The 20735-nt window shown below is 40.0% G+C and overlaps 1 protein-coding gene and 1 pseudogene across 11 annotated transcripts in view; one reads left to right on the forward strand and one right to left on the reverse strand.

The window, feature by feature from the left end:
* epb41l4a (erythrocyte membrane protein band 4.1 like 4A) overlaps window positions 1-4184 on the reverse strand; it is a 217131-nt gene extending 212947 nt beyond the window's left edge. For 5 of the 11 annotated variants that reach the window (XM_073068515.1, XM_073068506.1, XM_073068496.1 and 2 more), the window contains exons 1-3: window positions 3170-3344; window positions 2910-3021; window positions 370-414 (exon numbers count right to left, since the gene is read on the reverse strand). In XM_073068515.1, coding sequence (XP_072924616.1) covers window positions 370-414; window positions 2910-3008 — 144 coding nt within the window. In that variant the 5' untranslated portion in view covers window positions 3009-3021; window positions 3170-3344. Of the gene's footprint in view, window positions 1-369; window positions 415-2909; window positions 3345-3653; window positions 3672-3767; window positions 3988-4117 lie in introns of those variants that run through there. The other 6 variants (XM_073068487.1, XM_073068463.1, XM_073068542.1 and 3 more) reach the window with 5 other exon arrangements.
* Window positions 4185-9637: 5453 nt separating this feature from the next.
* LOC140738495 (adenomatous polyposis coli protein-like) overlaps window positions 9638-20735 on the forward strand; it is a 31730-nt pseudogene continuing 20632 nt past the window's right edge.

A 20735-nucleotide genomic window follows, 5' to 3' on the forward strand; every position in this document is an offset into this window, starting at 1 on the left:
ATGAAGAGCAATTTGAGGCTAAATTCAGGAAGCTTATGCTGTGGTACAGAATCCACCAGGACTTACGGGTACACACACACACACACACACACACACACACACACACACACACACACACACACACACACACACACACACACACACACACACACACACACACACACACACACACACACACACACACACACACACACACACACACACACACACACACACACACACACACACACACACACACACACACACACACACACAAAATCATATTTGACAAAAGTATTGATGAAAGAACTGGGCACACCAACTATTCCACCCAATCCGTGCCCATCTTAATTTGTATGATCATCAGTCTCTAAAATTAAATGCACAAACCTGCATGCCTGATTCTCTGATCCATGTAACATCTGAGAACATCCCCTACAAGCATAAAATTTATGCTGATATCAATCCAGAAAGAATTTCTATGACAACACTGGCAACTATACCAGTGTTATCAATTTTGCTTTATGTATTTTCTCATAATTTAACTGCTTAATCCAAAAGTGTACTTCATAGCAACAAATTAAATGATTAAAAATATTACATGATTTTCCATGTTCAACCAGGTGAGACACCAACTACATGCTAAATCAATACCAATCTTGGGACATGCTGCTTTCTAATCAATGACAAGAATTCCTAGGCCATTTCAATTGATTATTTTAATTTATTTAAATTCTCAAATGATTTCTACCAAAATTTGAAATGCACTTTCACACTTTAATGTAGAGTGCTTATTGTACTGCACACTAATAGTACTTTGTGGTATGAAGATTTAGTTTCATGGAACACAAGGAATGTAAAATAAGGACAGCACATTCCAAACATGTAAATAATCACAGCAACTCAAAAGAACCCTGATTTCACAATGATTAGAATGGGGTGTCATTTTCAGATTCTTTCCTTTATATTGTCCTGAACTGTTATCAAAATTGGTACCTAGCATTTGTGAACAAATCAAAATATATGGTAATTCTGTCACACTTTCCTTTGAGGAAGATGGTTGTATTGTTTCATGACATCTCAGCCCCCGGACAATCATCTTCAGGGCTTCATTAATGGCCCTGGTTAAAAGTGTGGGCTCTCTGATAATGAATTACCTTTATGAATCTTCAAATAATGCAGCAATTTGTTAATATGCATTGAGACCTGGCTAACAGAGAGACTTGGCCTCATCTCTAACAATACTATCCATATTCAGTCACATCTGCTCCAAAAACTTGAAGAAAGCCCAACAGCTTCCAGGAAAATGTGACCTGCTTCATTGAAACTTTATCAAAACTTACTCTGTGCACCATAGGCTTACTGTACAGACCCTTATGTACAGACCCTCCTGTGCCTGGCGTCACTTTCTGGACATGCAATCAATGTATACAAGCTACCTTATGTACTTGCATCTCTTGTGTTTTTTTATGATTGTGTTCTTTATCTTATTGTGTTTCTTTTGTGCTGCATCAGATCTGCAGTGACAATATTTTTGTCCTCCTTTACACTTGTGTACTGAAAATTATATTAAGCAACCCTGAATCTTCAACAAGATGCAATATTTTTCCAGCACACATCCCAACAATTCAGCCTCTACCAACTAGGACAACAGCAGTATGTATATGGAAATCTCACGATCTCCAAATCCCCTCCACAAAACATATCATCCTTATTTAGAAACATTTCACCATTCCTGCACAGTTGCTGGGCCAGAATCCTGGGATTACAAACCTGACAGCACCATGGGACTACTGGTCTGTATGGGTCAAAGGGAAATCAGGAATGAATATTAAATAGTCTTGCCACAGCACATACATCCAACAAATGATCTGAGCTTTTAAAAAAAAACACAATCAAAATAATGGCACGAATTGTCATGTTGTTTTAATTTATAACCAGCAATCCTATTTTACTGAATACCACAAAATCTGTTTTCAGGTCATAGCACAGATAATGGAATAAGGTCACCACCATAACCCAAACTTACCATAGTGGTATATTCTGCTCAGCTACCTTGATGATATCTAACACTAGGGGTACTTGGTTACACTCTGCTGGTACTGATATGCAAACTGACTTGAGATTCATTTGTAGGATAGAGTGACTTCTTTTTAAATAAATGCACAAGTTGCCCTGCATCATTTCAGCTTGATGTTCTTGCAAGAAATAATCACCTTAATACACAGAGCTGTCACTATCTATAAACCTACTAAAAATATATAATATAAAGGAGCGATAGGTAAAAGGTTTTAATTAATGGAAATACTGCATACAGTCACCGATCATGATTAACTGCCCACGAGTCAGCCAGTGGTTTCACGTTCTTTGCAAGAACACTATCATTAACAAAAAAAATGTTTTATTCATAATCTATTCCCTTTGGTGACAGAAGGCAAGACAATACGAAGTGGTTTATGTCTTGGTTCAGAAACTGTAACAATTGTGCACATGTCTATATTATAAATTACATATATAAAAAACACAAACAAGGATGGTCAACCCATTCTCTGCCATTTTGGTGCGGTGCATGGAATGCACCGCCTGAGTCTGTGGTGGAGGCAGATACACTAGTGAAATTTAAGAGACCACTACACAGGTATATGGAGGAATTTAAAGTGGGGGGGGGGATATATGGGAGGCAGGGTTTAAGGGTCGGCACATCATTGTGGGCCGAAGGGCCTTACTGCGCTGTACTATTCTATGTTCTATGTTCAAAGATGGTCAACCATTCCCTGCCATTTTCCTGAACCCCGGTAAAGCGAAAATGAATGTTACAAACAGAATCAGATTAAGAAAGAATTTAACAGAATAAACTAACCCAACTACAAATGTTACTGTATCAGAGTAAATCAGCAGGTGCCAGGAGAACTGTATTAGGGTTAACTTACTTTTATTCCTTGTTGCTGAGCGGTTAGGGTAAGCTTAGTCTCGTCCAAAAGTAATACTTCGCAATAGAATTCTTCCTGTGTCGTGCAGAAGCAACCCATTGCTGTATTGAAACTAGAAGAAATGGGAGTGAAACTTGATATAAAGTCCACTGCACGTCCGCGATTTTAAAACATCGAGTTGAAAGTCCAGTTAAGCAAGCATTGATGAGGATATCATTGCACCGTGTCGCTTCTTCATATCTGAACAAGAGAAAACGTACCAATCGGTAACATGAAACACCAGGTGCAGAATATCTTTTCTCTCTTGTGATGGAAAACCGCAACAAATACAATGCAAACTGTTGTATCCTTTAAAATGAGCGCTGCAGAAGCAAGCCCGACAGCAGGTAAGTTCGGAGAGCTGGTTCTTAGCAGTGGAACGATGGGATGGGTGATCTGAAAGAACAAAAGAAGCCTTCAGTTAAATAATTCCACACACACACACACACAAGTATGATAGAGATTTCATGAATATCATAGGGACCAAAATCAAATCACAATCTTCTCCCCATTCTTAAGATATACTTTCACATTAAATTGCTCATGGTCTAAATTTACGACCGAGTCACGATCCGCAGACGCCCCTCTTCACAATAGCAAAGGGGTAAATTGAATGTTTGCTCCTCAAGAAGCAAGCACATTTGCATCTACAGCAACCAAAAACTGACACATTATTTAACATCGCTGATCATTTTTGTAAATTACATTCTGGGAGATTAACCTGCCCTGCGACCGTCGCTGTCCCCACGACACCAGATGGTGAACCGCAGGGAATGTCTCTCGCCTGCCCCTGCCAACTTGCATTCTGCTGGACCTCACCTCCCACTTCTCTCAATGGCTTCAAACACCGAGGCGACCCACATCCCGCGGCGGTCCCGGAGCTCAGTCGGCGGCCGAACGACGTCTCCCCGGCGCTTTCCCCCACTCTTCACATGCTTCAGTTGTTCCGTTCCTCTCCCAGTCCCCTGCTCTCCTGCGCCCACACCGCGTCTCCGCTTGACCCCGGCGCGGCTCCAGTAACCGAGGAGACGCCGCCACCCTTCACCTTTCACCCGCAGCAACGGAGCGCGAGCCCGGCACCGGCGCGCGCGCACCCGCGCCGCTTGGCAGCTTGGAGCTTGCAGTCTTTGTTAGACAAAGGCTACTGCTTATCACCAGTAATCAATTACCCCTAGGTTGTTTATTGCATACAAAAGATACTGTTGGTCGATAATGACAGCAAACTTTGCAAACGTGACAACTGCACGACAGCCTTTCGCAAGGGAAAGATGATCGTGCTTCAGACCTATAAACGTTTCTTTCAATCTTCATGGTTCTCCCACTAAACAATAATTAACCTCTGCTTGATGTGAAACGGCATTTTTTAAATATTTAAACTTTGCCACCATCATACTTTTCAATCCAGAAAAAAAAATTCGCACAACTTAGCCAACTGCGTCAAAAACATTGACAGCCGAAGGACAACTCTGATAGTAAACCATGGTCATTCAAAACACAATTCTCAGGCTTTGTGATGAACTTGCCAACTATTCGATGCCCAGATTTCCTTTATTAATATTGATGAGAATCAAACATTTGAAGGAGAAAATCTAGTCATTGGAAACAAAACAAAAATGAAGAAGCACTTATTGCAGGTAGGAACTGAAGTGTTTACTTAGCGGCAATAGTGTTCAGCTGATAATAAACTAGCCTGATTAAGAAAACAGTGCCTGAAAAAGCTCTGATGGATGTCAAGGTATTAGAGAACGAAATCACGCGGGACATGTGTAAAGTGTTTGAAATGCTGATAGCGAGGTGGAGACGACATTGTATTTGTAAACAGTTTGTTTAAACTGATGGCAATCACATCCTGTTACCTGACAGTTTTACCATTCAAAAGCAGAAGACGGTTCACGTGAGTATTCGCGTTAAAATCAGACAGGTTAAACAAGGTTTGCTAAAGAATGGACTACAATGCCACCGGGATCTAAGTTACGTTGGATGAGAACCGGGTCCAATAGTAACGTTTTGGATGGATTTATGAAAGGGAAGAGACTGAATAAGAGCACTTTGGGATCTTCATAACTGAAGACAAAAGAATATGAATGAAAGTTTCAAAGGCATGTGGGCAATATTACTTAAGTAGAATTTAGAACAGTACAACATAGGAAAGACGCCCTTTTGCCCGAGGTCGTGCTGACTACCATTCCAATCCATACTAATTCCAACCACCTACACAGTGTCTATATTCCTCCAGCCCCTGCCTATTCACGTAACTATTTAAATATCACTGACATATCTGCTTCCCTTGACAGCACACTTCAGTCACCTACTATTCCTTAAGTTTTAAAAAAACTTGCCACATCTGTAACATTTCTTCTCCACCCCCCCCCCCCACCCCCCAACCCTCTCACCCTGCCCGACACCACCAAGAAAAATGCTAGTTGTTTACATATCCACCCTGGGGAAAAGAATCACTACCTCCCATCGCTTTGTCCACTTCTCAACCACTGACACTCCAGATAAAACAATCCAAGACTGTCCAGCCTGTGCTTATAGTTAACCCAAGCAACTTAGTGGTGAACCTTTTCTGCCTCTCATCCTCCCCATCCTTCCTTTGGTGTGGCAACACCTCAAATAGCCCGATTCATCCAAGAGCAGGGTGATGAAATCCACAATGAGGGTATCGAGGTTGTGACTAAAAGATGATGGCTTTCATCTTCCCTGTGTTTACAGTATATGAAAGGAATTTTAGCTCCTCTGAAAGAGATTGAAAGAAGTACTGAAGAGTGTGATAATTGGTTCCACTGCCATATACTGCACTATATGTAGAATCTGATGCCATGAATTCAGATCGAATTGTTACAGGATAGCATGTAGTTGAGAAAAAGAAAAGGGCTGAGAATAGATGTTTTGCAAAAGGAAAGGAAATCTTAGTTGCAGTTTATCATATTAACCCCTCCTTTCATTGTCATACCACTGGCAACCCCATATTAGCTACAAATTTTCAACCAAGTTCATTGCAAACCTTAAGAATGACCCTTAGCATTTGAACTAAATTTTGGTGTCAGAAGCTATCTGTCACTTGTACTATCATTAATTATTCATTCTTTTATTTCATCCATGCTTTATTTTGTCTTACCGTAAGACATAGGACAGAATTAGGCCATTTGGCCCATTGAGTCTGCTTCGCCATATGATTGTGGCTGATTTATTATCCCTCTCAACCCCACCTGGGACCATCTGTTGCAAGCCATTCAAGACATTTATTTCTGTGAAATTGGATTTTAAGTTAGGTAAGCTTTTCTTTCAATTTATCTAGAATGCTTGATTATCTTTGTGCTTTCAGCTCAGTTGAAAGGCCGTGCTTGAAATACTGAGTTGTTTTATTCTGTCTTCAGCTACTGAAAGATTCTCAGCATTTTCTGTTTCTTTATTTTCAAGCTTTTTAAAAAATCAATGTTAACATTCATTTCAATATAGTCAGTAATAATCTATTTTTAACCTACTGCTATACTGCATGTACAAAATAGAGTACAGCATGTAACAAGAAGACAAATATAATATGACTTTATTACAGTTCAGGTAACTGAATGAGTACTCATCTTTAAATCATGTAGCACAATGGCAGGCTCTATCCCAATATTTGCTTTAAATAAGAAAAATTTATTGTCACATTACTTTGTGACATCCATTACTGGAATAAGATTAAAAAAAGAAAGTGTTTCCATTTATTCAGTTCCTCACAAGTCATGAAAAAAACCTCAAATATTTCACCTTTAATTAAAAAGATCAAGTGTACTCCCTGTTATTTTTAGAACATGGTAGCAAAATCCCAATGGTAAATGTGATTATTTCACCACTTACCCCTTTAAGAAGGGGAATTGCTAGCCAGAATAGTGGAAGTTTTCTCATCTTATGCCCTGGGATCTTTTATGTATGTCTGAATGGATAGGCAGGCCTTCTGTTTAACATCCAGGCTGATAAATGGCATCTCCAACAAATCACTGCTCTCTTAGCAATATACTTGAGTGTCCACCTAGTTTATGTGCTTGAACCTCTGAGTGGAACTTGACCCCGGACTTTCTGTGTAAAAGTAAAAAAAATCTCCCTGGAAATAGGTTGTAAATTGATTTTTTTAACATGGATTAAAGTGGATCTCAAACCTACCATTATACTTAAAAGGCAGAAATGTCACTTTGTTGTTTTATTATATTTTTACCCTACAGTATATTAGCCATGTTATCATGTTTAGTGTTTCAGCATGTTTTATCACTAAACTGCCTCCAGAGCAGTTTAATTAGATTTCATATGTTTCTATTTCAGAGTTAAAACAAATGCTGAAATGTCATTAATTATATTAGAAGATATTTTCAGATTTTATATACCTGAACACTCAAAAACCCTTGTCAATTAATTTTATTTTTAATTGAGTGTAATGGTTTTAACCTTTTTCCTAATCTGTGTCTGTCTTTCAAAGTAAGAATTAGGAAATTCCCAAATTTATCATAGATTAATTTCACTGAAGATGGAATCTTCACCTGCCTTATTTCGATATGTGCCACTATTCAAAACATTGATTGTGTGCTTTGTCACATTGTTCAGGGATCAACATTGTTGTCTATGGTGTATTCAAGTGTCCTCTGAAGGAGCATTTGTTTTGGAGTTGGCTTCTGTCAGACTTAGTACAGCATCCTGTGTGCTAACAGAAATGTCATGTTAATGTGATAACGTCAAAATAATTGGAAGTTACTTTAATCTTTTGCCTTTACATAAATTGCATTTACAGTTCAGTTCAGCATGCCCATCCTGCTAAAATGTCATGGTTTGTCCAAAACAGAAAAGGGGGCAGAAAGGAAAGAGGCGATTTACACTTGGAGATTCAAATCAATTCATTTCACAGCTGCCTCTCCACATCCATCAATAAAAGAGAAATTCAGTTCCCAATGGACAATTTAATTGTAGATCATCAATAAATTCTGTCCAATTGGTAATTTGCAGCTGCGGTTTGAATGAAGTATTGATGAATGGCATTCATCCAAATAAAAGTGTGATCCAGTTTCATGAACAGTTTTAAACTGCATGATCTTTTAATGTGTTCGAAAATGTGTGGGAAGTTTTACTTTCTGTGCAGTGGATGAAAAAAATCTTTAAACATTCATTAATAATGAATGTGTAATAGAAATTGCTTGCAACAAAATTCCATGTTAGAGTTTTATTACACAGTACTTTAGTTTTACATTGACCTTTGAGACAGAATTCAATTCAACCTCTGGACCTCTCTGACCTTCCCACTGGCAACTACCCAAGCATCGTTTCTCTGTGAGCGACATATTTTGTTAAATCGCCTGGTGTCCATGGCAAGCCTTTGAGAGGTTGCATTTTACTTGTAAATGTCCCTGATCCCTAGGCACAAAATTCTGACAAGGCTGCAGCCTTAACAATCACACTGCATCATTTTGACCTGTCAAGCTGAGAGCTCTGCTTTAATGGCTCAAATGCTTTTCAAGGTGGTTATTACAACACAAACCCTAGCAACCATCTAAAAGCATTTCTCTCCCTCAATACACAGATGATATCATTGACTGTACTTAGTAACAAACCTTTCTAAATGAGGAACCACTGCCATAAATCATGAGTTCATAATTTCAACATTCCAATGTTTAAATTATATGCAGATGCACATCGAAACTTTGAATTAATTTGATGTCTGGATTTTAAAAATAGTCATTTAAAGACCTATTCATATGCATTTGAAAAGGTTATATAACATATATTCCAAATTTGGTTTTTAAAAATCTGAAAATATAGCTTATAATGGCAGGTCATTCACATTTTTATCTGTAGGAAATATGCTTAGAATTGAAAAATATCTAGAGTTACTAATGTTCAACAATGAAAAGTATCAGATATTGAAAACAGACACATAGACAATCAGAGAGACAGACCTATTCAGCATTCTTGGCTAATACTGTGGCATAAGTTTGTTCACTTAAAACAGTGCCTTTTGAATGATACACACCTGCTACTACTGCCACTGTACTATCAATGACTTTGAATCTGATGAGCAGAGACCCTATTCCATACTTTTTCCCAGCTGAGGAAAGCATTGCCAACTCGTCCACAAAGGTGTTCGAGCGAACAGTTTCAGTCACTGTATAGCTTGCTGGAGTGGGTCCTTGGGTGTATTACTTCTTTCCAACCGTTTTCCTGATCTTGGTAGTCTTAGAGACAGAAGTTGTAACTCTGAGTCGCTGGGACTCAGACTGTTATTTTAAGTAATTTATAATTCCCTGCAAGGAAAGTTCCTTTAAGATCCAACTATCAAACCAGAAGTCTGAAATAAGAATGACCGGCTGACAGAACAACTTACAGCGCTGAGTTATTGATTCACACAAACCTGGAGTGACATGCTTAACTATTGGTTGGAAAGTCACTATAGCCCATAATTTCCACAGATCAGGAGGACTGGTGAGTGTTCCTATTTGCATGTGTATGCATGCAAAATGAGCACTTCTGTGGGGCTCCTTCTAACTCAGCTCCTTTTGGGGATAGGGTGGAGTGGTGGTGGCAAACAAAGCACATCAAATTGAAAGGAAATTAGATTTGGCATCCAAAGCAGAAAGATCAATTAAGAATGGAATGTTAGGAAGGATTACCTTAACTATATCAGATGCATCTGTATGAATGCCAGGAGCATTTGTAACACGATGACCAAGCTTGAGCTTGTTAAAGCAATTGGAAACTCTAAGGTAATAAAAATTTCAGCAATGTTGTTAACCCTTAATGATGGAGGTAATTACAGTATGCAAAATTTAAATTGCTCTTGAAGAGTAGAGCCAAGAAATTTATGAGGTAAACTTCTTTCATCTTTCAGAAATAGATGGTTTGGTACAATAAGTAACTCCACTGCACAAGGTGAGCACCTAAAAGGTCTGGTAATGCAAAGTAAGCAAAGAGGAGAAATAGAAGAGGCTTTGAAAAGATTTGTAGAAAATAGGAGCAGAAGTATGCTCTATTATTCCATCATTCATTAAGATCATAGCTGATCTTACATCTTCTTCAACACACACAAAGTGCTGGAGGAACACAACAAGTCAGGCAATGTATATGAAAATGAATAAACAGTCAATGTTTCGGGCTGAGGCCCTTCATCAGGCCTGGAAAGTCTTTCCTGCTTCATTCCCATATTTTTAATTTCTTAAAATTCCATAAACCAATTGATTTCAACAGCTTTCTGAGGTAGAGAATTCAAAAGATTTATAAACATTTTAACAATGATATTTCTCCCTATCTTGGTCTCAAGTGGCTGACTTCTCATTCTGAATCTTTGCTCCCAAACAGCATCCACTTGATAAATCCTCTCAGAATTTGCATTTCACAGTCTTATAAATACGAGTGAGTCCAGGATCTTATTCAATCAATCCTCATCCCCTCTCCATGAATTAATGTTCTCCAACAAAAGAAGAGTTGCCAGATAACTGGATGGCAGTGCTCCAGTCAAGATGGTGTCATCTCCATTGAGGTCGTGGCTCAGACTTAGTTGATTTTTAGGGTTTGTAGGGATGGTATTGGGGGCAGAGGGTGGAATTAGGGGTCAGGTTAGGATTCACGGATGAGGATGTGTGGGATTTGGAGGTCAGGTCAGAGACTAGGCCTTTGTTCTGTGCTCGAAGGCCCAAAGGCCAGCAACATGGACATGTGATGAAAGACTTTTATGGTCAGATGTCAGGCCAGCAGACCAGCAAGGTCAAGAACTAGTGCCACACTCCCCCACCCCACCCCACCCCCCCCCCCCCACAAGTCAGGGAGTTGTCAGTGGGTTCCGGGATCAGAGTTCCATGCAGGCAGCAGACACGAGGGTCCCTAGATACACGAGTCAACGAGTCCAGAGTTTGAGGCCTAGTATTTGGAGACCCGTCTTTAGAGAGTCTGGAGTTTGAGGCCTTCATCTAGGGTCCTCCTTTGTTATCATTGGTAAGTTCAGACTCAGACCTTAACTGAAGGAGATCCTTTAGAATTTATTACTGGTTCCTTTTCTTTCAAAGGCTTTCATACATGCACTGATCATAAGCTGCTCTAGCTCAACTCCATGTCAGGTGACATTTCTACAGAATCTGTGCTGTCATCTTGCTTTCTCAATATATATCTGGAATTCCCTGCCACAGGAAACAGTTGAGGCCGGTTCATTGGCTATATTTAAGATGAAGTTAGATATGGCCCTTGTGGCGAAAGGGATCAGGGGGTATGGAGAGAAAGCAGGTACAGGGTTCTGAGTTGGATGATCAGCCATGATCATACTGAATGGCGGTGCAGGCTCGAAGGGCCAAATGGCCTACTCCTGCACCTATTTTCTATGTTTCAATATACTTGAAAGAGCTGAAATTTTTATTATTCTTTCAAAATCCAAAGTAAATTTATTATCAAAGTACATATACATCACCATATACAACGCTGAGATTTGTTTTCTTGCGTGCATATTCAGTAAATCCAAGAATCAATTCACCGCTGCACACAACAGGGCGGACAAGCACTCAAAGTGCAAAAGACAACAAAACGTGCAAATACAAAAGAGAAAAAAATAAAAATGATAATAAATAAGTAAGCATTAAATATCAAGAGCATGAGATGAAGAATCCTTGAAAGTGAGCCAATAGGTTGTGAGAACATTTCAGTGATGGGGCAAGTGAAGTTATCCCCACTGGTTCAAGAAACTGATGGCTGAGGGGGTAATAACTGTTCCTGAACCTGGTAGTGTGAGTCCTGAGCCTCCTGTACCTTCTTCCTGATGGCAGAAGTGAGAAGGGAGCATTGCTGGAAGACTGAAACAATTGCCCCTGGAATGTGGCACAAACTGCAGCTTTACCATTAATTTCATTCCTCCAGTAACAATCTCAGAATGATTGTGGCCATTTCCACCTGCAACACCCTGAATAAAGGCAGGCTAACCCTCTAACTCCATATCTTCTGCATCATATAAAGACCCTTAATATTATTCAACACCAAACTTATCTCCTACACTTACCCCAATCCTCCATCATTTCTCCTTTGAAATTCCATCTGTCTTTCATAAGTTTCATACAAACTTCTAAATTATCTTACAAATAAGGCCCAAGTCCATTCATTTGAATCTCCTGATACTACTTTTCTTTGAGCTCCTGACCATGAACTTTTTCTTTCTGCCCTCAGTACAAACAATAGTTCCCTTGCCCATGGTACTATCAACTTTTCTTCCAATGCTTCTTAAAAACCCATCCATTCAGGGACACCCATGGCTCTCTGCTCACACCAAACAACTGTTCATCCAGAACTTCCCTTTTTTAAGGTCCCCAAGTACATCATTAGCTCCTAAATAAATGTTGATTTTTTTCCCTCAGAATCCTTATTTTAATCTCTTCAATCTGGTGTTAAGAAACTAACCCCTCACAGCATCAAAGTAGTTTCAACTATTGTGTCAGATATCCTCAATGCCCATAAATCATACATATCATTCAATACATCCAGTCCTTTCTCAAAGGTAGATATTTCATGCTACCTGTTTACACAGCCAGAACCTCTCTTTCTGTTCTCATATTTTCACCTCCAGTGTTCCCCAAGGGTCTGTATTTAATTTCTCCAGTCTCTGATTGACTTATTGTGTCTTTATAGCATGATGTACATGAGGATCTAGTTTGACATGAACGCCAATGAAACCAGTTCTACTTCTTTAACATCTCTGACAATCCTTTGACAGTCTCATTGATACTTGAGCACTTGTCTGACATCAAATATTGTTAACCCTGAATTTCCTCCAGCTCCTGACTGGGAATACTGAGCCCATTGTACTCAGGCCTCACCTTAACTTTCTTCTGCTCTTTTTTTTGCCCAGTGGAAATATTCAAATTTATATGCTTGGCAGAGATCCAAAATTACATATCCATTAATTTTCAATTCTGTAAGTTAGCAACAGCTTATGTCTAACAGCAAATGAAACTCACAACCACGGACTTTGACTTTGAAATGACAGCTTGAAACTGTTTAGGGCAGAGTTGGAAGAGGCACGAAAAAGACGCAAGAATTAACATGCCAAGTCATTGAAAAGTTGTCATTGATATCATGAACTAGATTATGAAATTTATATTGCTACTGGAAAGAGAACTTGTAAAATAATGAAACCATATACTGCACTGGTTATCTATTGTTGGATCCTATACCTAAGGCATAAAGAAATCACTGAAGAACAGACAATAAGAAAAGAACAGCCATGAGCCTGTTTCATCATTCAATAGAACAGGCCTAAACTCTCCTCTCCTGCCTAATCCATATCATAATTCATTTCACCAAGTCCAAAGCACAATCTATATCATTTGAATGTGTTTAATGAATTTGCAGCCATAATACTCTACCTGAAGGAGGTTATCTTTCTGATTTACATTGCTCAGAAGCAAGATGAAATGTATGGAGAGTGAAACAGGGTCCTGTTCCATGGAATACTGCTTCTGCAGAGAACACAATTCAGATTTTGATCAGACTATGAGACCATAAGGTAAAGGAGCAGAATTTGGCCATTTGGTCCATCGAGTCTGCTCCACCATTTCATCAGGGCTGATCCAATTTTCCTCTCAGCCCCAGTCTCCTGTCTTCTCCATGTATCCCTTCATGCCCCGAACAATCAAAAATGTATCAACATCTGCCTTAAATATACATAAAGACTTGGCTTCCACAGCTGTCTGTGGCAAAGAATTCCACAGATTCACCACTTGCTGGCTAAAGAAATTCTTCTTCATGTCTGTTCTGAAAGGACACCCCTCTATTCTGAGACTGTATCCTTTGGCCTTAGACTCTCCCACATTGGAAAAGTCCCCTCCAAATCTACTCCATCAAGGCCTTTCACCATTTGATAGTTTTCAATGAGGTCATCCCTCATTCAACTGAATTCTAGTGAATACAGGCCCAAAGCCATCAGATGCTTTTTATCTGACAAGCTATTCAATCTTGGAATCATTTTCATAAACCTCCTTTGAACCCTCTCCAGTTTCAGCACATCCTTTCTAAGATAAGGCACCCAAACCTGCTCAAAATACTCCAAGTGAGTCCTCACCAGTGCTTTACAAAGTTTCAACATCACATCCTTGCTTTTATATTCCAGTCTTCTTGAAATGAATGCTAACATCTTCACACACAGACGCAAACTCCAAATTAACCTTTAGGGAATCCTGCACAAGGACTCCCAAATTCCTTTGCACCTCAGATTTTTGTATTTTCTCTCCATTTAGAAAATACAGAACCCTTTCATTTCATGACCATACATTTCCTGACACTGTATTCCATCTGCCATTTCTTTGCTTATTTTCCTAATCTGTCTAAGTCCTTCTGTAAACTGACTGCCCCTCCACCTATCTTCATATCATCTGCAAACTTTGCAACAAAGCCTTCAATTCCATCATCCAAATCATTGACATATAACGTAAAAAGATTCAGTCCCAACACAGACCACCGTGGAACACTACTAGTCACCGACAGCCAGTCAGAAAAGGCTCCCTTTATTTCCACTCTTTGTCTCCTGCCAATCAGCCACTGCTTTATCCATGCTAGAATCTTTCCTGTAATATCATGGGTTCATAGCTTGATAAGCAGCCTCATGTGTGGCACCCTGTCAAAGGCCTTCTGAAAATCCATGTACACAACAGCAACCAATTCTTCTTTGTCTATCCTGCTTGTTACTTCTTCAAAGAATTCCAACAGATTTGTCAGGCAAGATTTTTCCTTCAGCTCATTTTATCATGCACCTCCAAATACCCTGAGAACTCATCCTTAATAATCGACTCCAACATCTTCCCAACCACTGAGGTCAGACTAATTGGCCTATAGTTTCCTTAATTCTGTCTCTCTTCCTTCTTGAAGAGTGGAATGACATTTGCAATTTTCCAGTTTTCTGGAACCAATCCAGAATCTGGTGATTTTTGAAAGATCATTACTAATGCCTCCATGATCTCTTTAGCCACCCCTTTCGGAACCCTGGGGTGTACACCATCTGGTCTAGGTGACTATTCTACCTTAAGACCTTTCAGCTTCCCAAGAACCTTCTCTCTAATAATGGTAACTTCATACACTTTGTGCCCCCGACACCTGCAACTTCCACCATACTGCAAATAACTGCCACAGTGAAGACTGATGCAAAATACTTATTCAGTTCATCTACTTCATTGTCCCCCATTACTACCTCTCCAGCATCATTTTCCAGTGGTCCGATATGCACTCTCACCTCTCTTTTACACATTATGTATCTGAAAAAACTTTTGGTATTCTCCTTAATACTATTGGCTAGCTTATTTTTGTATTCCATCTTTACCTTATTAATAACTTTTTTTAGTGGCCTGTTGGTTTTTTAAAACTTCCCAATCCTCTAACATCCCACCAATCTTTGTTCTATTATATGTCCTCCCTTTGGCTTTTATGTTGGCTTTGATTTCTCTTGTTAGCCACGGTTGTGTCATCTTTCCTTTAGAATACTTCTTCTTCTTTGGGATGTATATATCCCGTGCCTTCCAAATTGCTTCCAGAAGTTCCAGCCATTGCTGCTCGCTGCCATCCCTGCCAGTGCTCTTTTCCAATCAATTCTGGCCAACTCCTCTCTCGTGCATCTGTAATTCCCTTTACTCCACTGTAATATGGATACATCTGACTTTAGCTTCTCCTTCTCAAATTCCAGAGTGAACTCAATCATATTATGATCACTTGCCACTCAGGGTTCTTTTACCTTTAGCTCTCATATCAGCTCTGGTTCATTGCTCAACACCCAATCCAGAATAGCTGATCCTAGAGTGGGCTCAACCACGAGCTGCTCTAAAAAGCCATCTCATAGGCACTCTAGAAATTCCCCCTTCCTGTAATCCAGCACCAACCTGATTTTCCCAATCTAGCTGTGTATAGAAATCCCCCATGAGCATTGTAACATTGCCCTCTCGGCGTGCATTTTCTACCTCCCGTTGTAATTTGTACGCACATCCTTACTGCTGTTTTGGGGTCTGTATACAACTCCCATCAGGGTCTTTTTACCCTTGCAGTTCCTTAGCTCTAACCACAATGATTCAACATCTTTCAACCCTATGTCACCTGTGTCTAATGATTTGATTTCATTTTTTTACCAACAGAGCAACGCTGCCCCCTCTGCCTTCCTGCCTGTCCTTCGAATACAATGTGTATCCTTGGACATTAAGCTCCCAGCTATAATCTTTCAGCCATGATTCAGTGATGCCTACAACATCATACCTGCCAATCTGCAACTGCGCTGCAAGTTCATCTACCTTATTCCATATACTGCACACATTCAGGTACCTTCAGTCCTGCATTCACTCTTATCGATTTTGTCACACCATACTCAACCTTTTGATTTCTAACTTTGTCTGAGGTCTTACCAACATCTGCCTCCACAACCTCTCCACGAACTGTTCTGGCACTCTGGTTCCCAACCCCCTGCAACTCCAGTTTATACCCCACTGTGCAGCATTAACAAAGCTTCCTGCTAGGATATTGGCCTCCCCCCAGCTCAAGTGCAAACCATCCCATCTGTACAGGACCCACCTTCCCTGGAAGAGCCCAATGATCCAAAAACCTTATGCCCTCCCTCCTACACCAACTCCTTTGCCATGTATTAAATTGCATAATCTTCCTAGTTCTAGCCTTACTAGCACATGGCACGAGTAGCAATCCTGAGATCACAACCCTGGAGGTCCTGCCCTTTAACTTAGCACCTAACTCCCTGAATTCCCTATGCAGAACCTTGCCACTCATCCTACCCATGTCATTGGTACCCACATGGACTGCGACTTCTGGCTGCTCACCCTCCCACTGAAGAATCCCAAGGACTCCATCTGAGATATCCCAGACCCTGGCACCCGAAAGGCAACATACCATCCGGGATCTTGTTCTCGCCCACAGAACCTTCTGTCTGCACCTCTTTTTAATGAATCCTCTCTCACCACAGCATGTCTCTTCTTCCCCCCTCCTGTCTGAGTCACAGAGACAGACTCATTGCCAGAGACTCTACCACTGTGACCTTCCTCTGTTAGGTCATCCCCCCAACAGTATGCAAGTGATATACCTGTTGTTGAGGGGGATGGCCACAGGGGTACTTTGCACTGGCTCCTCAACCCCTTTCATTTTCGTGGCTGTCACCCAGTTTACTGTGTCCTGCACCTCAGGTGTAACTAACTCTCTATATGTCCTATCTATCACCTCTTCAGCCTCTCAAATAATCCAGAGTTTATCCAGTTCCAGCTCCTTAACGTGTTTTGTTAGAAGCTGTAGCTGGATGCACTTCTCGCAGTTGTAGTTGTCAGGGATATTGGAGTCTCCCTGCCTTCCTGCATCCCACAAGAGGAGAATTGCACTATCCTGCCTGCCATCTCTAGCTAGCTGGGCAGATATAAAGAAGAGAAGGAAAAACTTGAGCTTTTCTCTCCTTTGTTTTCGCTGAGTGAAACCTCTCTTCACTGAAGCCTCAAAGAGCTAGAGCCTTAAGATCACCACTTTGACTATGTCCACCCAGACATCAGTGGGGAAATATGGTGCACCGAGGGAAAGATGTGCTGTTTTGATACTTCTATCTGCTTAGCAACTTAATCTAATATATAGACGTGTGGCAGACCATCTCAAAAGTATGCTATACATATACGGTGTTATGTGGAAATCTCACGATGCTTCCTGCACCTTGGACTGTCAAAGGTGCAGAAAGTATCATCAACAGGAGGAGATGGAGCTCCAAGTTTGACAATTAACTCAGTTGCAGCTCATCTGCAAATCTGAGTGTTTCATAAACAACAGGGCCCACTGTTCAGCTCAAGAGGACAATCGCAGGCACAGAGCAACAGGATGGGTGCCAGACACAAAGAGAAAAGAGAGTTTAGTTAGAAGATCCCTGAGGGCAACTTGCTCTCCAGTCACACAAAATGCAGGAGGAACTTGGCAGATCAGGCAGCATCTATGAAAAGGAATAAACAGTTCACATTTCGGGCCAAGACTCTTCACTGGAACATCAACTTGACTGTTTATTCCTCTCCACAGATGCTGTCTGACTTGCTGAGTTCCTCATGCATTTTGTGTGTTACAGCTTTACAGCATCCTCACAATCTTATATCTACGATTTGCTTTCTAGTCAGAACACATTTCTGAATATTGATAGGGGAGAGATCTCCTTTGGGATTAGCAGCCAGATTTCTGGCCACAATACCATAAAAGGTACAACTGGGCAGAGGAAAAGGGTCAAGAGAGCAATAGATACAGTGATTTCTGAAGAGATGATGCGGGTGGAAGAGTATTAGATTCTGAGGACATTGGGATCAGTATGGAATAATACAGATCAGATAACTTGCAGGAGAACAGGGCTATTAAATCCTTACAGATTTGCTGGTGCTGCTATAAAAGTTTAAAGAAGCTTGGCCAGGGAATTTGAAGCTGAACACTTGTCTCTAGGGGAGGAAAGCAGTTTGGTAATGCAGTTTTAAAAATGAGAGAGAAAGCCTGGGAGGCAGCGCAGGAATATTTAAAAAAATTCTCAAAGAAGGTGCCTGACTGTGCTCAGTGGTATATATCTAAACGTTGGGAATTTTGTGAACAGAGGCGGTTGGCAGAGGGCACATACACACTTCAAAATGTAATATTTTAGCTGTTTTGAAACAGAAGTTCGGAAGGAGGACTGGCAATTATTGACTTAACATTTCAGTTACCCAGTTTTCAGGCAAGGAAGTTAGTAGCAACATTGGTCATTTGCAACCATATTGGAGGTGGTCTCCTAGAAGTATCATTAAATGAGGCATTGTTGGTTGAACCGAAGAACAACAATGGGACAAGCACACTGTTGGGTGTATACTATGAGCCTCCCAACAGTCTGAGTCAACTAGTAAAACAAATTGAAAATAATTGGAAAAGGACTATGGTAGTAATAATAATGGATTTCAAATACTCTATTAATTAGGATATAGTCAGTGTGAAAGATATAGAGGGCATGGGATTCCTATGCTGTATTCAGGGGAATTTCTTGGCAAGTATATAGTAAGCCCAATTAGAAGTAAAAGCAATTCTGCATTTAGTTTCAGAGAATCAAACTGGGCAGATAGAGGAGTATTAAATGGGAGAGTGTTTTTGTTATCATGATCAATATTCAATTAATTTTAATGTGGTTAAGCTAAAGGCAGAGATAAAGTAGGAAGTAAGTTTCGAAACCTGAGTAAGGCTAAATTAACTTGGAAGTAAATTAGCGACAGACAACAGCTACTCTAAGATAAAATAATCTCAGGCCCCTAAGACATTCAAGAAGGAAAGTCCAGTCTTTCAGAGTACACATTTCTACAAAGATAAAGGGTGGGACTAATTGATTTTAGAGCTTCCTAGACACCAAGATAAAAGATCTTAAAAAATCATAAAAGATTTTTTATAAAAGATCAGATAAGGGAAAAATAAAAGAGCTTATGTAAGACACTAATCAGGAAATCTAAAACAGTATCAGAAGTATAGGAGTGAAATTAAAATAAATATTATGAAAGCAAAGAAGAGATTATATTAAAATGCTGAGAAGAAAATAATAATAGAACCAAAGAGACATTTTATAAGTACTTAAGACCAGTAAGATAATCAGGAAAAGGTAGGGTGATTAGTGACTAAAAAAATTACATATTCATATGAGTCCTGGAGGAAAGTTTCGGCCCGAAATGTGAAGTGTCTATTCATTTCCATAGACGCTGCCTGACCTGCTGAGTTCCTCCAGCATTTTGTGTGTGTTGCTTTGGATTTTCCAGCGTCTGCAGACTTTCTCATGTTTGCATATTCTTGAAGGTAGAGGATGTAAGTAAATTCCTAATGAACACCTTGAAGCTCTCTTTACAAAAGAGAGGTAGGTTGCTAGTAAATATGAAATATTTAACTGGCTTGGTAGCATAGTGGTTAGCACAACACTTTTCCCACTGCTGTCTGTAAGGACTTTCTCCCCGTGACCGTGTTGGTTTCATGCAGGTGCTACGGTTCCCTCCCATAGTCCAAAGACGTACTGTTTAGAACAGGGGTGTCAAACTCATTTTAGGTCACGGGCCGGATTGAGCAAAATGCAGCTTCATGCGGGCCGGATCAGTCGGACGTGTGCGAACGCAGCTTTCGTTGCCTCCGTTTTTTCAGTCTGCTCTCATGTGTCTCAGTCTCTGCTATAACTACAAAGTGTTTCACTTTACAAATTCTGTTTCTTATGAAGAAGACTGCTGAGCAAGACTGCCGAATAAACACTAAAAACCCTGAAAACCTGGTACCTGAATAAACTCAGCATTAGCCATATCATACGCCATAGGCGCTTCGATTACTGGGGCCAGCTTTAATAGTAATTAGATATTATCTCGCGGGCCAAAGATAATTCCACTGTGGGCCGGATTTGGCCCGCGGGCCTTGAGTTTGACATATATGGTTTAGAAGGTTAATTGATCTTGTAAATTGTCCTATGATTAAGTTAGTGTTAAATCAGAGGTTGCTGGGCAGCACAGTTTGAAGGGCCAGACAGCCTATTCCACATTGTATCTCAATAGATAAATAGAATGCATTCATAGATTTAGCATTTTTGAATAATGCAGAGAAATAAAGGATAAAGAAAAGAATCTACATAAATTTGTTTGAGTGGCACATGTTCAGTAAATGTTTAATTTTGTTCTATCCGTAATGTTTATAACTGTAGAAGACAAATACATATTTAAGATGTAATGAAAGAACTTGATATGACCAGCATATTTGCTTTGCAAAATTTAACATCTCCTGGATTATTCCTTAAAGTATTGGCCATGCTTTTTAGCA

This window comes from Hemitrygon akajei, chromosome 2, assembly GCF_048418815.1.
Source record: "Hemitrygon akajei chromosome 2, sHemAka1.3, whole genome shotgun sequence".
NCBI lineage: Eukaryota > Metazoa > Chordata > Chondrichthyes > Myliobatiformes > Dasyatidae > Hemitrygon > Hemitrygon akajei.